This window comes from Enhydra lutris, unplaced genomic scaffold, assembly GCF_002288905.1.
Source record: "Enhydra lutris kenyoni isolate GAN:26980312 unplaced genomic scaffold, ASM228890v2 scaffoldscaffold84, whole genome shotgun sequence".
NCBI classification, from domain to species: Eukaryota; Metazoa; Chordata; class Mammalia; order Carnivora; family Mustelidae; genus Enhydra; species Enhydra lutris.
The window spans coordinates 1576561-1596037 of NW_019154168.1; the positions used below are offsets into that span (position 1 = coordinate 1576561).

The window sequence follows — 19477 nt, forward strand, 5'->3', positions numbered from 1 at the left end:
TAAAGATTTTATTTATTTATTTGACAGAGAGAGATCACAAGTAGATGGAGAGGCAGGCAGAGAGAGAGAGAGAGAGGAGGAAGCAGGCTTCTTGCTGAGCAGAGAGCCCGATGTGGGACTCGATCCCAGGACCCTGAGATCATGACCTGAGCCGAAGGCAGCGGCTTAACCCACTGAGCCACCCAGGCGCCCCAGGGCTGCATAAATATTTTAAGCTAAGTGGCCCTCTGGTCTCTCTAGACATTGTAGCATGAAAGCAGACGTGGACAATACATGAATGCTTGATGATGGCTATGCTCCAGTGAATCTTAATTAATGAAATAGGCAGCAGGCCGTATTTGGCTCAGAAGCTGTAATTTTGTGAACCCTGTTCTAGAATATTCTTAAGTAATATTTTTACTTTTAATTAAGTAATTAATATTTTTACTTTTCCAGAGAAATTTTGGAATTTATTTGCTACTTTACACACACATATATATTCACATGCACGCACACAGAGACACACTATGACATCTGAGATGGTGTTGAAACTGTGTATCAATTTCAGAGAATTGAAATATATAAAATAGTATGCCTTACAATATATGAATATGGGTGCCCTCTAATTATTTAAGTTTTCTTTGGTTTCTTTTAAGATGTTACAGTTTTTATGTAGAGCTCTTGCATATTTTTAGTTGGATTTAGCTTTAGTGATTTAATATTTTTGATCTTAATGTTAACTCATCATTTTTCATTTTTATTTTTTATTGTGATATATAAAATATAATTTAGTTTTTGGATAATAACTCTGAAGTGACTTTGCTCAAATTACTAATAATGGTTTATGGCGTTTTAAAAATTTTCTGCATAAACTGTGCTGATCTGCACATTATAGTTTTATTTTTTCCCATCTAATCATGTTATTTATTGTGCTGACAAGTTCTTCTTGTACAATGCAGAATAAAGGTGATAATAGGAAGCATCTTGTTTTGTTCCTGGTCTTAATGGTAGAGTTTTCATGTAGACATCTATTGAGATGATTATATTATTTTTCCTTATATTGTGAATGTGGTGAATTACATGTTTTATTTATTTCTGGAATAAAACCAACTGATTCATAATGTGGTATCTTTTAAATATATTGGTTGGTATGCTTTGCCAATATTTATTAGAATTTTGTATTTATGTTATAAGTGATATTGATCTACAAATTTCCTTTCTTGTCATAGACTTCAGATTTTGTTGTTTAGGTTAGGCAGGACTCAATAATACTTCAAAATAAAAGACTTCAGATTTTGTTGTTTAGGTTAGGCAGGACTCAATAAATATGCTTGAAAGTATTTCCACTTTTTCTGTTTTTCTGAGAGAGTGTATGAAAGTTTAATGTCATATCTTAATTAAAATGTTTAGAAAATTTTGCTGCTAAAGCATTCTTAGCCTGGACGTTTCTTCGTGGGATATTTTACCTTCACATTCATTTCCTTTCTTACATGTATGTTTACTCAAGATTTCAATTTCTTCTTCTGTCAATTTTGTGTGCTACATTCTTCCAAGAATTTATTATCTTTGCCCAAATTCTCGTTTATTGGCATAAATTTTCTTGGAATATACTTTTATATGTTTAATTTCTGTGTGATCTGTAATGATGCTCTTTTTACTTTCTGATATTAATAATTTGCATTTTCGGTCTTTTTTTCCCCGTGCTCCATCTTGGTAAAGGTTTATCAGTTTATTAGTCTCAAAGAATCCATATTTGCCTTTGTTGGTTACTTAATTTAGTTTTTAAAAATGTTATTGATTATTATAATTATTTTTGTTACTTTCCCCCCATGCTTTGGGGGCTTTATTTGTTCTGTTTCTAAATTCTTGAGTTAGATGACAACAACATTTATTTTTAGTCATTTGTCTTTTCTACTATATGCAATTTAGTCTACAGTATTTTTTTAAGAGGAGCTTTAACTATATCCAACAAGTTTTGATATGTTGTACTTTTGTTAGCTTTGAGATTCAAAGTATTTTTTTAAATTTTGAAAATATGTTTACAGAAAAGTTGCATATATAGAAAGAATGTTTTTCCTTTGAACCATTTGAGAATAAGTTGCCAACATGATGACCCATAGCACTTGAATACTTTACTACACAAAGGACATTCTCCTACGTAGCCATAATATGATACTGAGACTGAGGGAATTAACATTGATGTGTTTCTACCATCAAATCCTAAGACCCTATTCAGTTTTCACCAGTTGTCCCAATTATATGTTTTAAAGCAGATGGATTCCATTCAGAATTATGTATTGCTTTAGTTGCCATTTCTTGTGGTTTCTCTCTTTTTTTTTTTTTAAATTAACATATAATGTATTATTAGCCCCAGGGGTACAGGTCTGAGAATCGTCAGGTTTACACACTTCACAGCACTCACCATAGCACATACCTTCCCCAATATACATAACCCAACCACCCTTCCCCCACCCTCCTTCCCCTGGCAACCTCAGTTTGCTTTGTGAGATTAAGAGTCTCTTATGGTTTATCTCCCTCTGTGGTCTCTTTTGATCTTGAATAGTTCCTCAGTCTTTTCTTAACTTTGATGACCTTGACACTTTTGAAAATGAAATGTCAGCTACACTATAGAATTTCTCTCATTTTGATTTTGTGTGATATTTTCCCTCATGTGCAACTTTGGATGAAATATCACAGAGGTGATACTGTGTGTTCCTCTTGTTGTATCCCAGCTGGTGGCACAGGGTTTTGATTTGTTCTACTTTTGTTTAGGTTGATTTTGATCACTTGATTAAAGTAATGTCTGCTAGTCTTCTCCAACAAAAAGTTACCCTCTTTTTTTTTGTAGTTAATAGTTTGGGAAGAGACTCTGGGAATTATGTTGGGAAAGTAGTTTATGAGTGTGTGGGGAGATGCTTTGAAGGTATATAAATATCTCTTTTCTCACTAGACTTTTAATTTATTCCTTTATTTTATAAGTGTGGACTCATAGTTTCTTCTTTTTCAGTGGATTTTTATATGTTACTATTGTTTATTTTGGGGCTCAGATTTTCACAAATTTGATAAATAGGAGCACCTTCAAGCTGGCTTCTGTGTCTTTTAAAAGTGCCCCTGTTAAAATACGGATAAAAACTACCACCTCACACTGGTTAGAATGGCTAAAATGAACAACTCAGGAAACAACAGGTGTTGGAGAGGATACAGAGGAAGGGGAACCCTCTTACACTGTTATTGGGAATGCAAACTGGTGCAGCCACTCTGGAAAACAGTATGGAGGTTCCTTGAGAAATTGAAAATAGAGCGACCCTATGACCCAGCAATTGCATTCTGGGTATTTTTCCAAAGGATACAAACATAGTGACTCTAAAGGGCATATGCAGTCCAGTGTTTATAGCAGCAATGTCCACGTTTGGTGTCATTGTTATGAATGTTAATTTTGTATATAATATAAACACATAAAATAGTTTATTATTATTTTATATTGCCAGTATTCTTTTTCTCTTCCATATATTTACTCTGTTAGGTGCTTTTCATTTCTTTGTGCATTTGTATGCTATATGCATTTTAATTCTGTATGAAGAATTCCCTTTAAAATTTATGTTGTTGCAATTTTGCTGTTATGTTGTCAATAATTGTCTCAATTGTTTTTATAGGGAGATGCTCTCGTTTGGCATTCACTTATTTGTTTATTGGAAACAAATAAAAAAATGAAAACCTTGGTGAATTTTTAGAAGGCAGACATACATACAATTATTAACAAGGTCAAGAAGTAGAACTTTGCTAGCATCCTGGAATTTGTTTCCATGGACCTTCCCAATCAGAGAACTCTCCTTTCCAAGAGTAATGATATGTCTGTGTGAGGGGTGGGTTTATGGTTTTATTACCCAAGTGTGCACTTTTTAACATTATAGTTTAGTCTTGCACACTTCAAAAAAATGCTATATATATTTTCTGTTTCTTTTAGTCTACAGCTTTCCCTTCATTCCTTTGTTTTTCTTACAACTTATCTTACATAACTGGACCATTTGACATATGTAGTTCTACAGTCGGGATCTTATTGACTATGTGCTTAAGGTGCAGATCATCATATTTTTTTCTGTTCTTTGTATTTCTACAATTTGACAGATTGTATCAGAAGGTTGAAAAGACATGGGTTCAATTCCTTTGGCAAATCTGTTGGTGATGGTGTGAATGTTCAGAAGGAGGCAAATGAAGTCTTGTTTTCCCTCTTTTTTGGTCTTAGCACTCATTGATGCTTAGTGCCTGGTTCTTTGGGGTTTTTCCTACTTGTTGGTTGGAATAATATTGCATTCTGTCAACATTATCAGATCATATTGACATTGCATGCCTTATTTTCTCTCTCTTAGACCTAATTGAGTCTTAGTTCTATAGGTAATGGTCACCACCACTCTATATGTCAATATTTCTGTAGTAATTTTGATTATCTAAAGGTCAGTTGCTACTAGATTTTTTAGAAGAGCTCATGGGTAACAGTATTCATCTTTTTTTTTTTTTAACGTCAACAACAATTTGTGCCCTTTGAATATGAAGAATATAAAATCTCTTGATTACATTTTCTTTCCTTAGGTATATTAAATGTTGTTCATTTGTTTTGTCATAAAACATTTCTGTCAAAAACTCTGAAGAAAATCTAATTTTATCTTTCTTTAAGTCATGAGCTAATGAATTGTAGTTTTTAATACTTGTCTGTCTTTGTTGTGATTTTCTTCTTTGTGGACTTCTTTTACTAGATGATGGATCCACTTTGCCCGTATTGAATATTTGCTACTTTCTCTCCTTTTTTTTTAAATTTCTTTTTGATTCTTAAATGCAAAAATATTTCTTTCCAATTCTGTTAAGGCTTTATCTATTGTGATTATTCTTGTGTCCTTACTAATTTATTCCATTTCTAAGATGCTGTTTTATTTATTTTACCTCTATTTCCTCTTTGATTTATATCACCTCCTTTCTCTGTATTGCTAATTCTGATTTATGTCATTCTCTCGTGTCTGCATGTATTTTGGCTCTATCTGAAATAATATAGTTTTAGTTTGGTATTTGATTGTATCTTTTGGCATACTTTCATGTCCTGCTCTCTAATCTCTCTTTTTTTAATGGTAACTTTGTATGCAATTAGACCTTGGCACCTTTAGTTTTCCTGAAATTTTAATGAAATCCAGGTTCAGATAACTTTTCTAACTTCACTAAGCTACTACTTCTGTTTTATTGTGTAGTCTTTGAAAGTATGGCTCATTGTTGCTGGGATTTCCTGGCTTTGCTTCTCTCTCCATTCTTATGTGGGCTTCCTTTGTTTCTTTGTCACTTCTTGTTCCAGGCAAAAGTTTGGCTCACATTAATTAACTTCCCTTCTCTCTAGCATTGGGCCTTTCAGCTCTTGGGTGCCTTTGCACCTCTACGATAATATCAAACAATCAAGTTTTGTTTTTTATCCACTATCTTTTCTGGTTCTCCACTAGAATGTTTGTCTGTTACAAGTAACTGCACTGGGGCTGGAGGCAGAAAACCTCATGCCTGTTACTTATTGCTGAATATTGTATAAGAAAATTTAGCGATATACTTGAGGCACTGGATGATTTAATATTTCCCCAAAGTGGGTTTCCTTTTGCTTCTGGGGAAATAACTAGGCTAGGAAAAGTTTATCTTTAGTCAGTTAAAGATTTGACTCTCTCTGAGCTGAGCTTCATGCTTCTTGAGGATTGTTCTTCTGATTCATTCATTCATTCTTAGGGTCCCAACTCTACCGTATTTTTTTAGTCTCTCAATTAAAAACCCTTTGATGATTTTTTTAAAACTCTATTGTTTCCCCCCCCGCCCCCAGTTTGATGAGATCGTTGAAATCAGTTTGGTTTGCTTCTTTTTCAAACACAGGGCCCCTCTTTTGGCTTCTCTTTTCTCCAGGATTTTGGTTTCACATGTATAACATTTTGTTAGCTCTCTGGTGCCTCCAAAAAGATTATTTTATATTTTGTCAGATTTTTCTAGCTGTTCTCAGGGGAAAAGTTGGTCTGAAACAACTTAATTTGTCTTTGGCAGAAGCAAAAGTTTGTTCTGATCATTTTTGAATGAAACTAATTCCCAAACTTAGCTTTGCAATTTTTTTGTTTCCCTGCCAAGTTAAAAAAAAAAAAAAGGTGAATAAAACTCACAAAAACAAACATTGAGAATTTAAGAAACTCAGTGCTAAACTATGCCTAAAGGTCTATTGTATAGAATAATTTTAGGAAGGGGACAAAGTGTGTTGAGAAGTCTTAATGAAAGACAGTTAAAGAATGTCATAATTCCTTTTTTTTTTTTAAGATTTTATTTATTTATTTGACAGAGAGAGACACAGCAAGAGAGGGAACATGAGTCGGGGGAGTGGGAGAAGGAGAAGCAGGCTCTGAGCAGGGAGATTGATGCTGGGCTCTATCCCAGAACCCTGGGATATGACCTCAGCTGAAGGCAGATGCTTAACGACTGAGCCACTGAGGCACCCACAGATGCCCCTAGAATGTAATAATTCTTAAAAAAAAATCTAGGAATTATTCCTTTGGAGGATTTTAAAGATAATTGTCGAAAGTTAGTTTTGAGTATATGAAATTAATAATTGCTCACTTTCTAGTGAATGTGCATCAACAACATTTATTATGCATCTGTGGATAGAACTGCTTTTAACTATTCAGAGACTTCAGGGTTGATGTGAATACATTTTTAAGTTTATTTTCAATTGAATTTAGATAATAACTAAATAAAACAGTCTAATTTAAAATAATAGGGTAGATGAAAATAATAATCTACTCAATTCATTTAAAAAATATTTTGTGTTACATAAATGAAAACCTAACTGATACATGATGAAAATTAACCCATATTCCCCAATAAGGACCTCCCTGATAAATTGAGTCCATTTTCTTTTTTTCTCTTCAGATGGTAAAACATGTCATTAATCACAGAATTAATAGCAAGCCATGACACGGTTAACAGTTTCTTAAAATGTTGTTTTTTAGAGTATGATATTATATTAAAATGTTTAAATCAAGGTTTTAAAGCACTATAATTTTAAAAATTGGTGGGGTGTAGTCTTCTCTGTATTTTCTTTTTCTTTTTAAACTTTTTAAAAGATTTTAAAAAATGTATTTGTCAGAGAGAGAGTGCGCAAGAGAGTGAGCACAAGCGGGGGTGAGTGGCAGGCAGATGGAGAAGCAGGCTTCCCACTGAGCAAGGAGCCAGATGTGGGACTCGATCCCAGGACTCTGGGATCATGACCAGGAACCGAAGGCAGATGCTTAACTGACTGAGGCATCCCAGTCCTTTCTGCATTTTATGTGTGACCATTATAGGGTTGTAGTCAGGGTTTCCTTTTTTTGTTGGTTAATGATTTATGTTCATTCCTAAAAATAAAAGATCCTAAAAAGTGAATAAAAACCACTTATGTGAAATAACATCCTTTTTCCTTCTGTGTGTGAATTTACATTCTCATCTACATCTAGAACGACATCTCAGTCATTTGTAACAGTGGAGGACCTAGATAAAGCCTTCAGATTTTCCAGTGTCTTTTTATAATTAAGGGAATTTCAGATCTTTGCTACATTTAAAAAAAAAAGAAAGAAAGAAAAGCCTTGGATAATGAGTTACATGACAAAACTGTATCTCCCTCAGACAAGGAGGTCCATGGATTTTCTGGTAATCCAAGTGTTTCACTTTCAAGAGGAAATATGTTCAAATGGTGTAGTGTTGATGTGGGTGGGTGTGTGCTTGCGGTTTGCATCCCTTATGCAAGTTGGATATGTATAGTCCTAAACTGAGCATTTTTATTGAATTTATCTTAATATTCTTTTTGTAATACTCAGTTTATCTGGCCTTCCTGTCTACTTTCTGGAGACCATGCTCATCACCAGTAAGATTTAATTCTTCTATGATAACCAAATTACAAATGTGCACTTGAACAGGTGATATTTTTCTTCATCATTTTCACTTCCGTTGACACATGAATATGACCTGGGTGGCTGTTCTGGGCCTTCACAATATATTAAACCTTTCTGAACGTTTTTATTGAAACAGAGTTCATCTGCTTGATGCCATAAATAGACGAATGTTCTTCTAGGAATGCTCCTCTGAAGCAGTCTAACAATTAGTTGATTTAGAAATCAGGAATATTTTCATTCTATCATTTTCTGCAGGATTTGTTCCTAAATTGGAAAAGTAGGTATTTATCCGATTAGCTCAAGCATAAAACAAAGGAAAACTTTCAAAGACTTGATTGCAAATTCTTTCTTTCTTTTCTTTTTTTTGCTTAAAGTTTTATAAGAAACAGTGTTTTATGTTCCAACAAAATTAACAGTTTATATACTTCTTTCAAATGACTGAAAATTTTCACACTTGTTGAGAAAAAGCATTTTTCTCACATTTTTCTCATTGTGGGATGATGAAACATAATACTGTATAATTATGTAAAAGGGCTTGACTGTCCACATATTTAAATATGTTCATTGTGCCAGAGATTATGGTAATCAGCTTTGTAGGTACTTCTGACAATCCAGGATAGTTGATACTCAGAAGAAGACTTGGTAGGATACAAGTTGCAGTTTTATCAAATGCAGCTGTTTCTGGTTGTATACCATCAATAAAGGTTATTAATAATTGTCTTTCCTTCAAATTTTAGTTCCCTCTGATCTATGTAGAATTAATATGCAACTGTACATTTTCTAAGGAATTAGAAATTTCTGATTTGGTAGTATAAGGCATTAGCTGAGACAAATTTCATTTCAAGTCAAAAAGATTAATCACGTGGTTGATAGCTAATATAATCCAGCCTCTGGGAAAGAACTAACGCATTTCCCATGAGCTAAACTAGTCATAATGTATCTGTGATTTCTTATTACTGCCAGTTTTCATTTCTCATAATAGAAAGAATTTAAAAAAACAATAACACCAATTAAAAGTTTTATATTTTTAATTTTTTTAAAGATTTTATTTATTTAAGAGAGAAAGAGAGAGACAGAGTGCACAGGCAGGAGGGAGATCGAGAGGGAGAGAGAATCTCGAGCAGACTCTGCAATGGGCACAGAGCCTCATCCCATGATCCTGCGATCATGACCCCAACCAAAACCAAGAGTGAGACGTTCAACCAGCTGAGCTACCCAGGCGATCCTGTTTCTGATTTTATTTTTTATTTTATTTATTTATTTATTTTTTAAAAGATTTTATTTATTTATTTGACACACAGAGATCACAAGTAGGCAGAGAGGCAGGCAGAGAGAAAGGAAGGGAAGCAGGCTCCCTGCTGAGCAGAGAGCCCGATGCGGGACTCGATCCCAGGACCCTGAGATCATGACCTGAGCCGAAGGCAGCGGCTTAACCCACTGAGCCACCCAGGCGCCCTTTTTTTTTTTTTTTTTTAAAGATTTTATTTATTTACTGTTTCTGATTTTAAAAGTAAAAAATACTTACTGCAAGAAATTAGGAAAGCCCAGAAATACATAATGAAAAAAAAATTAGAAGATAATTTCTATATTCTGGCATACCTTCCTCAATTTTTATCTCTCTATATAAACATATATATTTTCATCAAAATTGGTGTTATACTATACAGGATCTTTGATTCTTTTCTCTTTGAACAATATAGATCTCCTTTAGCTAATCATTTGTTCAGTTTTGTACCGGTGTAAATCAAAGTTGTGTATGTCTTGTGCCTTCATGGAACATACTATCTAGTAAAGGAAATATAAAACAAATAAATAAAAGTATAATTACAAAATATAAGTTTTATAAAGGAAAGAAACAAGTGCTATGAAGGAGAATAATTTTAGGGGTAGGGAGCCAACATTAGCATGCGTATTTAGAGCCAGAAGACTGACATTTAAATAGAGGCTTAAAAGATGAGAAAAAGTCAGCCATCAAAGAGTGGAGTTACTCACATAGGTGCAAAGGCCATGGGATAAAAAGGATTTGGTGAGTAAAGGGCTCTAAAAGAAGACCAGCTGGCCAGGGAGAAGAGAAAGAGGAGATACTAGCCCATGATGAAACCAAGAGGTAGAAATGAGCCAGTCCTGCAGACAAAAGAAAAGAGGTTTTGTTTGAAGTATTATGCGAAGCCATTAGAGACTGTTGGGGAGGTGAAATTGCATGGCTGTGTTTAAACTTTTTCAAAAGATTATTTTGGATGTTATATGGGGGAAGAATTGGAGGGAGAGCAAGAGTACACAAAGGTGTGAGATAGGGGGGCCCTGAGGTGGTCCATGAGAAAGCTGAAAATCTTGACGTAAGCTGTGGACAAGAGATCCCAAGAGAAGGAGACGGCTGGGAGATGTGTTTGAGGTTGGAATTGCCAGTTTACGAGGTGGTGATGAAGAGGAGTTGGTGGGTTAAAAGGAAGGAGTTCAGAAGTTTGACTCCTGTTTACGGCAAAAAGAACCAAGAAGATGATGGTGTCATTTACTGCCAAGGAGTAGACTTGGTAAGGACAGGGTTGGGGTACTGGTTGTGGTATAAAATCAGTATTCAAAGTTCGATAGTAATTCTGCGGGACGTGTTAGACAACCACATGTGTAAGCTGAGAAGGCAGTTGTGCGCATGAGCAAACTCAGAGGTGAGTGTGGGCTGATGCTTGCTTTTGGACGTTACCATCATATAGGTGGGATTTAAAGCCAAAGGAACAGATAAAATAACAGAAGAGTGAAGATAGGCAGATGAAGGGGGCCTAGAACTGGGTTCTGACAATGAGAGATTGCATGGCTGAGAGTCTAGGAGGGGAAGAGAAACAGGAATGTGGGGTCAAAAGCAAGAAAAGACTGCTTCAGGAAGGAAAGCGGAGACAGCCACGTCCCATGCTGCTGAGCGGTCTAGTGTGAGAAGAGCCGAGGAGTGACTGCCAGATTGTGCGATGTGAAGGTTACTGGCGAGATCATCGAAAGCAGTTTCAGGGCTGTGTGTGGGAAGGCCTACTGTAATAAGTGTTTGTAATCTAGAGATGATGAGCTAGAATTTTAATGGCTGTGTAATCTGCACTTAAGATAGCAGAGTATATGCAGCTACCCATATTGCTGACAAGCCAGATGTCCCCAGCAAACAGGCTTGTGTATGTGTTCATGGCTCATGGGCCCTGGAAAATTGTTGGCTTGTAGCTCAGTGGGGCCCACACTGGGAAATTTCACTCTGTCTTCTTTCCTCCGAGTGTGAGTTTGGGTTCAAATCTACAAGAGGGATTTGGGTGCTGGGGAATATGGATCCTGGCTGAATTTCTGTTTGAGAGTGTTGTGTGTTTGCTGGTTTGGTGCTCCCAGCTGTGGCCTGGGGAGCTTCCAGGTAGTGGAAAGGCTGGGGGGCCCAGACTGTCTTGGGTCCAGACTTAAACTTCTTGACCTCTGCACTGATCTTTTGGGGTGAAGGGGTACAGCCAGCACATTCCCACTTTTTAAAAATTAGGAATCATGGATAGGCTCATTGTTAGATCTTCTCAGGGCCTCACGTGTTTTATTCAGAAATAAAGGAGAGTCCTAGAAAGATTTTATAGCCAAAGGTTGTGAATCCTCTGCCTCAATTTTCTCATCTTTATTTATTGATTTATTTTTAAAGATTTCTCATCCTTAAATTGGGCCTAATAACACCTACCTTTCATGGTTATGCTAAAGATTTAAAGTAATGTGTGAGAAGTACTTGAAACCAAGTAAGTACTCAATAAATGGCTATAATTATTATTATTCACAGGAAGTATTTAATATTTTGAAAATGTTGAATGAATGACCTCAGTTGTGGTTTGTCTGCATGATACTGGTTCATGATATAAACATTGTCAGATACGTAAGCCTCTATAAACTGTTTTGTGTGTGTGTGTGTGTGTGTGTGTGTGTGTAATTAGTTAGCAATAGCCATAGTAATTCCTTTGTCATCAGTATTTTCTACCATAGTTTTATTATCAAAATTTATGTAAGCATGACCTTCACTTTTTAGTGGATTAGCACAGTTCTCTTATTCCTATTAAAAAATAGTATTTCTGTGAACTTTAATAAAAGTTTGTTCTCTGATAAGATGGCATGCATAAATCTGTTCAGAACTAAAGGTTAAAATTCCCTTATTAGAATCCCATGGGAGTAGAAGGAGAAGAAGAAGGAGAAGAAGCTGAATTAAAAAAAAAAAAAAAGAGAGAGAGAGAGAGTTGTAAAATTTATATTTCTGGTCCGACTTTGGAAGCAGAGCCTGGTGACCTTCCTTTACATTGAACGACTAGAAAGTTTTGTTTTTGTTTTCCACTTCCCCTAAGGTGGAGAAATTTACTTTTTTAAAGCAAAAGTGCAACTTACTAGCTTAAAACCAGTAAGTATTAAAGATCTCATTTTAGGCTGTCTAGATACCATAAGAATTAAAGCAAAGCAAAGCAAAAGAAAAGAAACCCAAATTATTGAAGTGTGTAATAGAGTATAAGAAATTTCTCCCCAAAACACAGCTAATAAACTGTTTCATGTGGAGGACTTCCTGATTATGAATACTAGGACCCCTCTAGTTGTTAAGAATACATGTTGCTGGGGCGCCTGGGTGGCTCAGTGGGTTAAAGCCTCTGCCTTCGGCTCAGGTCATGATCTCAGAGTCCTGGGATGGAGCCCCGCATAGGGCTCTCTGCTCAGCGGGGAGCCTGCTTCCTCCTCTCTCTCTGCCTACTTCTGATCTCTGTCAAATAAATAAATAAAATCTTAAAAAAAAAAAAGAATATATGTTGCTTAGCCTAATTCTACACTAGGTTAAGAAAAATATTTGTGATGCACTAAAATTGAAGGGAGAAATAACTTCCTTTGACTAGCATGGGATTTGGCTTTGAAGTGGGGATAAGAGGGGAGAAAGTGTTATAGTTTGTTATCTGAATTTTCAGAAGCTGCTGTTCTAATAATTTGAATGAACTCAGTGCTCATTTTCAAATTTCCCTGGGTGAATAAGAGTGAATAATTTTTGTCTCAAAAAACTTTCCTGCACGGCTTTACTTTTCTAGTCATTAGGATATTTATTGTTTATGTTTTCAAGGAACTATATTATTAATACTAGGTGCTATGCTGTAATCAGTAACTATGCAAGGCTTGATTTTAACCTCTCTCTCTCTTTCTCTACAGTTTGGAAGAACTGAAGTGATTGATAATACCTTAAATCCTGATTTTGTACGAAAATTTATCCTGGACTACTTTTTTGAAGAAAGGGAGAACCTTCGTTTTGACTTGTAAGTTCTGGTATAACTCGCATTGTTAAAAAATAGATTTTTTTTTTTTAGATTTTACTTATTTATTTGACAGACAGAGATCACAAGCAGGCAGAGAGGGAGGCAGAGAGAGAGGAAGGGAAGCAGGCTCCCTGCTGAGCAGAGAGCCTGACGCGGGGCTCGATCCCAGGACCCCGGGACCATGACCTGAGCCGAAGGCAGAGGCTTTAACCCACTGAGCCACCCAGGTACCCCCAAAAATAGATTTTTAAAGGCAAATTTTGTGACATACAGCTGGGTCTGGTTGCACAAATACTAGGTTATATTGGCAGGAAAGTAGATTAATTCTACTTAGAGTGTGGCCAGAGCACTATCCCTAGCGTTACTTTGCATTTTATAGGTTTTTGGCTATATGTTTATTGAAAAAATAGTGAGCATTTTAACTGTGCTGAAATGCTGCATGATATATATGGACATCCTTTCAAACCATCTTTGGCCTCAGTGATTTCTTTACAAGTTCCATATATACTCCAAGGTGATCTTATTTACTCCTCATGTCCCCCAGATCGTGAAGTTTCTCTCAGCTGCCTCTTTGTGTAGTATATGGATCTCTATCTAAACTTTGCTTTCTTTTATCTCTTCGTGGCCTCCTATTTCCAAGACCCAGGATACTGGAGCCAGAATTTTTGATTCTTTTAACATTCTTGTTACTTTGATGTTGAATTAGTCATATCAAAGTATCATTAAATTCAGCTTCTTGTCTGCAGAGAATCTAGAGTCAGTTTGTTTGTAAGATAGTATTTGTTACTCAATTTTTGTTTCACAGATGTAAACTCTGGTGATTGTTGAAATATCTGGATATTGTACAAAGGAAATCTATTGAGAGGGAAAACTACAACATATAGTATGTACTTAATAAATTAAAATAGTTTGTGAACATTATAAGTCTTTAAAAATGGAAATGCCTTTAAATAGCTGGAAACAATAAAATGTATCAGGCTGTCACAATTTATAAATTTTTTAAAATAAAAACTATCAATATCATATTTGAAAAAGTCCTAGATTACTTTCTAATGTAAAAAGAAAGTTACCTACCATGACCAGCCTTTCTCATTTTCCTCTAAAATGTGTGCAGTAAAATAACCTTCTGTTTAAAAAAGGAGAATATTATACCAGGCCCTTTCCTTCAAGAGTTATAGGAGTTCTAAATATTCATTATATTTATCAAGCAAAATTTATTATGCCCATTTGCTTTTTTATGTCCTTGAAACCCCTTTTCGAATACTAAAAATGATACGTCTGAGAAAAAATCCTGAAGTGTAATGTAATGATTTCTTGACCATGTTTATCATGGAGATTGCTCATAGTGTTGTTACTTAAAAGCCACATATAAATCATGTCGAATGTGGTTCTCCCATTGTTCAGGGCTTCATAGCTGCTGTTCTTAAGAATTCTCTCTCACACAGCATGGCACCTGATTAATTTTTTCCCTCTGCTTTTAGATTTAACTTTATCCTAAAACCAGCCATTTGTATTGTTTGTTCATCTGTATTGTTTTCTCTCATTTGAAAGTAGTAAATATTTATAATAAATTTTAAGTTATATGTAGGCATTTAAAAGTGAAAGTTTCCAGTTAGTTCAATACCCTCCCCCCACCCCGCAAAAACCTGTCAACCCGCCAATAACTAAAAATGTAAATGACTTGACGTATATACTTGCAGATCTTTTTTTTTTAAAGATACATAAACATACGGGAGTCTCAGTATTTTGAAAACCACAAATATTTTCTTATTACTTGAATTTTTCAGATATCTTTTTGGACCACTGTATTATATATATGTTTTTAATTTATTTTAATGTTGCATAATTTTCATTGCTTGAGAAAACACAATTTATGTAGCCAAACATCTACTGATGGACATTTTGGGTTGTTTTATTTTTACTATTACATGTAATCCTACAGCAAGTATCCCAGTATGTAAATTTTTTACAATCTTTTTTAAATTTTCGGAGTATAATTATTCAGAGTCAAATATTAGAATGAACAGATGTGGACAAGAGTACTCATTCCTCATTCTAATCCTTGAGACCAACTTAGATATCCCATAGCTTTTTAAGTTTTAATTTCTTTACTTAACATACAGTGTTATATTAGTCTCAGGTATACAATATAGTAATTCAACACTTCATACATCACCCTGTGCTCATTACAACTAGTGCACTCCTTACTCCCCATTATCTGTTAATCCCATCCTCCCACGCACCTCTCCTCTGGTAACCATCAGTTTGTTCTCTATTATTAAGAGACTGTTTTTTGATTTGTCTCCCTCTCTCTCATTTTTTTTCCCTTAGCTCATTTGTGTTTTTTCTTAAATTCTGCATATAAGTGAAATCATATGGTATTTGTCTTTCTGTGACTCGGCGTATTTCACTTGGCATTATACTCTCTAGCACCAGCCATGTCGTTGCAAATGGCAAGATTTCATTCTTTATCATGGCTGAATAATATAATGTTATATATATGTGTGTGTGTATATATACCACTTCTTTATCCATCCATTAGTCGATGGACACTTGGGCTGCTTCCATAATTTAGCTATTGTAAGTAAAGCTGCTATAAACACAGGGGTGCATGTATCCTTTGAATCCGTGTTGCTGTGTTCTTGGGTAAATACCCAGTAGTGGGATTGCTGGATCATAAGGTAGTTCTATTTTTAACTTTTTGGGAACCTCCATACTGTTTTCTTCAGTGACTGTACCAGTTAGCATTCCTACGAACAGTGCATGAGGGTTCCTTTTCTTCACAACCTGTTACTTGTATTGTTGATTTTAGCCATGCTGATAAGAGTGAGGTAGTACTTCATTGTAGTTTTGATACGCATTTTCCTGATGAGTGATGATGAACAACATCTTTTCATGTGTCTGTTGGCCATCAGGATGTCTTTTTGGAGAAATATCTCTTCATGTCTTCTGCCCACTTTTAATTGGATCATTTGTTGGGGGGGGTGTTGAGTTTTATAAGTTCTTTACTTATTTTGCATATTAACCCTTTATCAGATACGTCATTTGAAAATACTTCTCTTATTTAATAGGTTACCTTTTAGTTTTGTTGATTGTTTCCTTTGCTGTGCAGAAGCTTTTTATTCTGATGTAGTCCCAATAGTTTATTTTTGTTTTTGTTTCCCTTGCCTCAGGAGACATATCTAGAAAGAAGTTCCTATGTCAGAGTCTGATGTCAAAGATATTACTGCCTGTGTTCTCTTCTAGGTCTTTATGGTTTCAGGTTTCACCTTAGGTCTTTAATTCATTCTGAATTTATTTTTGTGCATGGTGTAAGAAAGCAGTCCATTTTCATTATTTTGGATGTGGCTGTCCAGTTTTCCCAACACCATTTGTTGAAGAAACTTCTTTTTTCCAGTGGATATTCTTTCCTGTTTTGTCAAAGATCAATTGACCATAAAATTATGGGTTTGTTTCTGGGTTTTCTATTCTGTTAACATTGATTTATGTGTCTGTTTTTGTGCCAGTTCCATACTGTTTTGATTACTACGTCTTTGTAATATAGCTTGAAGTACAGAATTGTGATGCCTCCAGTTTTATTTTTCCTTTTGTAGATTGCTTTGTCTGTTTGGGGTCTTTGTGGTTCCATAAATATTTTAGGATTCTTTGTTCTCGTTTGTGAAAAGTGCTGTATTCTGATAAGGATTGCATTAAATATGTAGACTGCTTTGGGTAGTAGACACATTTTTTTTTTTTAAAGATTATTTATTTATTTATTTGACGGAGAGAGATCACAGTAGACAGAGAGGCAGGCAGAGAGAGAGAGAGAGAGAGAGAGAGAGGGAAGCAGGCTCCCTGCTGAGCAGAGAGCCCGATGCGGGACTCGATCCCAGGACCCCGAGATCATGACCTGAGCCGAAGGCAGCGGCTTAACCCACTGAGCCACCCAGGCGCCCCGACACATTTTAATAATACTTGTTTTTCCAGTCCATGAGCATGGAATATCTGCATTTCTTTGTGTCATCTTCAATTTCTTTCATCAGTATTTTATAGTTTTCAAAGTACAAGTCTTCTGCTTCTTTGGTTAGGTTTATTTGTAGGCATCTTATTATTTTGGGTGCAGTTATAAATGGGATTGTTTTCTTAATTTCTTTTTTGGCTGCTTCATTATTGTTGTATAAAAATGCAAGATTTCTGCACATTGATTTTGTATCCTGCGACTTTACTGAATTTATCAGTTCTAGCAGTTTTTTGGTGGAGCCTTTTGGGTTTTCTGCATATAGAATATCATGTCATCTGCAAATAGTGTTAAGTTCTACTTCTTCCTTACCAATTTGATTGCCCTTTATATCTTCTTTTTCTGTGACTGTTGTGGCTAGGCCTTCCAGTACTGTGTTGAATAAAAGTGGTGAGAGTGGACATCCTTGTCTTTTTCCTGACCTTAGGGGAAAAGCTCTCAGTTTTTCTCCATTAAGGATGATAGCTGTTTTTTCATGTATAGCCTCTATTATGTTGAGGTATATTCCCTCTAACCCTACTTTGTGGAGGGTTTTTTTTAATCATAAATGGATATTGTACTTTGTCAAATGTTTTTTGTCATCTATTGAAATGATCATGTAGTTCTTATCCTTGTCTGTTATTGATGTGATATATCACATTGATAAATTTGCAAATACTGAACCACTCTTGAAACCCAGGAATAAATTCCACTTGATCGTGGTGAATGATTTTTTTAATGTATTGTTGAATTAAGTTTGCTAGTATTTTGTTGAGAATTTTTGCATCTATGTTCATCAGGGATTTTAGCCTATAGTTCTCTTTTCGGGTTTGGTGTCTGTCTGGTTTTGGTATCAGGGTAATGCTGGCCTCAGAATGAATTTGGAAGTTTTCCTTCCCCTTCTATTTTTTGAAATAGTTTAAGAAGTATAGGTGTTAATTCTTCTTTAAAGTTTGGTAGAATTCGCCTGTAAAGCCAAGATCCTATATGCTTTGTTCTCTGAACTTGTTGCCTGTGTTTTATCTCTGATATTCAGAGCCCTTTCTATTTTGTTCTGGTTGCTGTCCGCCCAAAGGCCCCTGTCACAAGCAGCTGCTGCCCAGTGACTGTATCACCATGTCCCTACTTGGCCCTGATTCCTTAAGCCTATGTCCTACTCATCCTTTTATCATCTATGTTGTAATTGTTGCTATTACAGAATTTCACAAGTGGAATGAAAAGAAAGGTGCTTTAGAAGGATGACCCTGATTAAATGTTTCTTAGTCAGTAGACCAAGGAGCAAAAATTAAGAGCTGGGCTAACATTCTGGAGAGGAAAAGAAGGTAAAGAATGATTCGCCTGGGGCGCCTGGGTGGCTCAGTGGGTTAAAGCCTCTGCTTTTGGCTCGGGTCATGATCCCAGGATCCTGGGATCAAGCCCCACGTCGGGCTCTCTGCCTGTCAGGGAGCCTGCTTCCTCCTCTCTCTCTCTCTCTCTCTCTCTCTCTCTCTCTGCCTGCCTCTCTGCCTACTTGTGATATCAGTCGAATAAATGGATAAAATCTGAAAAAAAAAAAAAAAAAAAAAAAAGAATGATTCGCCTGTACACAGAGGCTAGTGATCACGTTCTCATCTCTACTGAAGATGAGGCTATGGAAACTAATTGGTTTTAAAAAAATGTCTGGTGCAAGGAATATAATTCCACTGAACTCAGTGCTGGTTCATGTTCAAATATTATGCCTTTTTAAATGGGTAATGTTTCAACAATCACTCTGACAAACTGGTGAGTCCAAATGAGAATATATTAAGTTAGGGAGGCACCTGCTACTTATGTCATGTTCGTAAGCTTTCTAGGTATGCTTAGCATGAGCAAGGGAAGACTTAAAGGTAGGAGGAAGTTAGGGCATTGCTGGTATGTTGCATACTTATCTAGTGTTGGATGATAAGTCGGTAATATTGTTTAACTTCACTGTAAGTGTTTTGGGGAATTAAAAAAAAAAAGGAAAACAAAACCAATACATTTACTGGAAAAAATACAGAAGGAAGAAATATAAGATGGTTTAATATGTTTGTTACTAATATCTTCCAGTTATTTGTAAACTCAGTGAAGTAGTTACAGAAGCTCATGGAGTTTGAAAGTTAGTATATAAGTTTGTAGGTGCAGACAAAAAGAGGTTATTTTCGTTAGTACTACTACTACTACTATTATTCACGGTTTGTAATAGAATCATATGCATATATAACTTTAACCCACCCAACAAATTTCTGAGGTGGAATTAATCCACTTTTGTAAATGAGAAAACCAAGGCTCAGAAAGTGTTATATGTTCAAAGGATCAGATTT

The 19477-nt window shown here is 35.5% G+C and overlaps 1 protein-coding gene across 1 annotated transcript in view; it reads left to right on the top strand.

The window, feature by feature from the left end:
* Positions 1-19477, top strand: part of LOC111161344 (copine 8) — a 202807-nt gene that overhangs the window by 38982 nt on the left and 144348 nt on the right. Inside the window, exon 4 of the mRNA XM_022524935.1 lies at positions 13077-13180. Coding sequence (XP_022380643.1) covers positions 13077-13180 — 104 coding nt within the window. The remainder of the gene's footprint in view (positions 1-13076; positions 13181-19477) is intronic.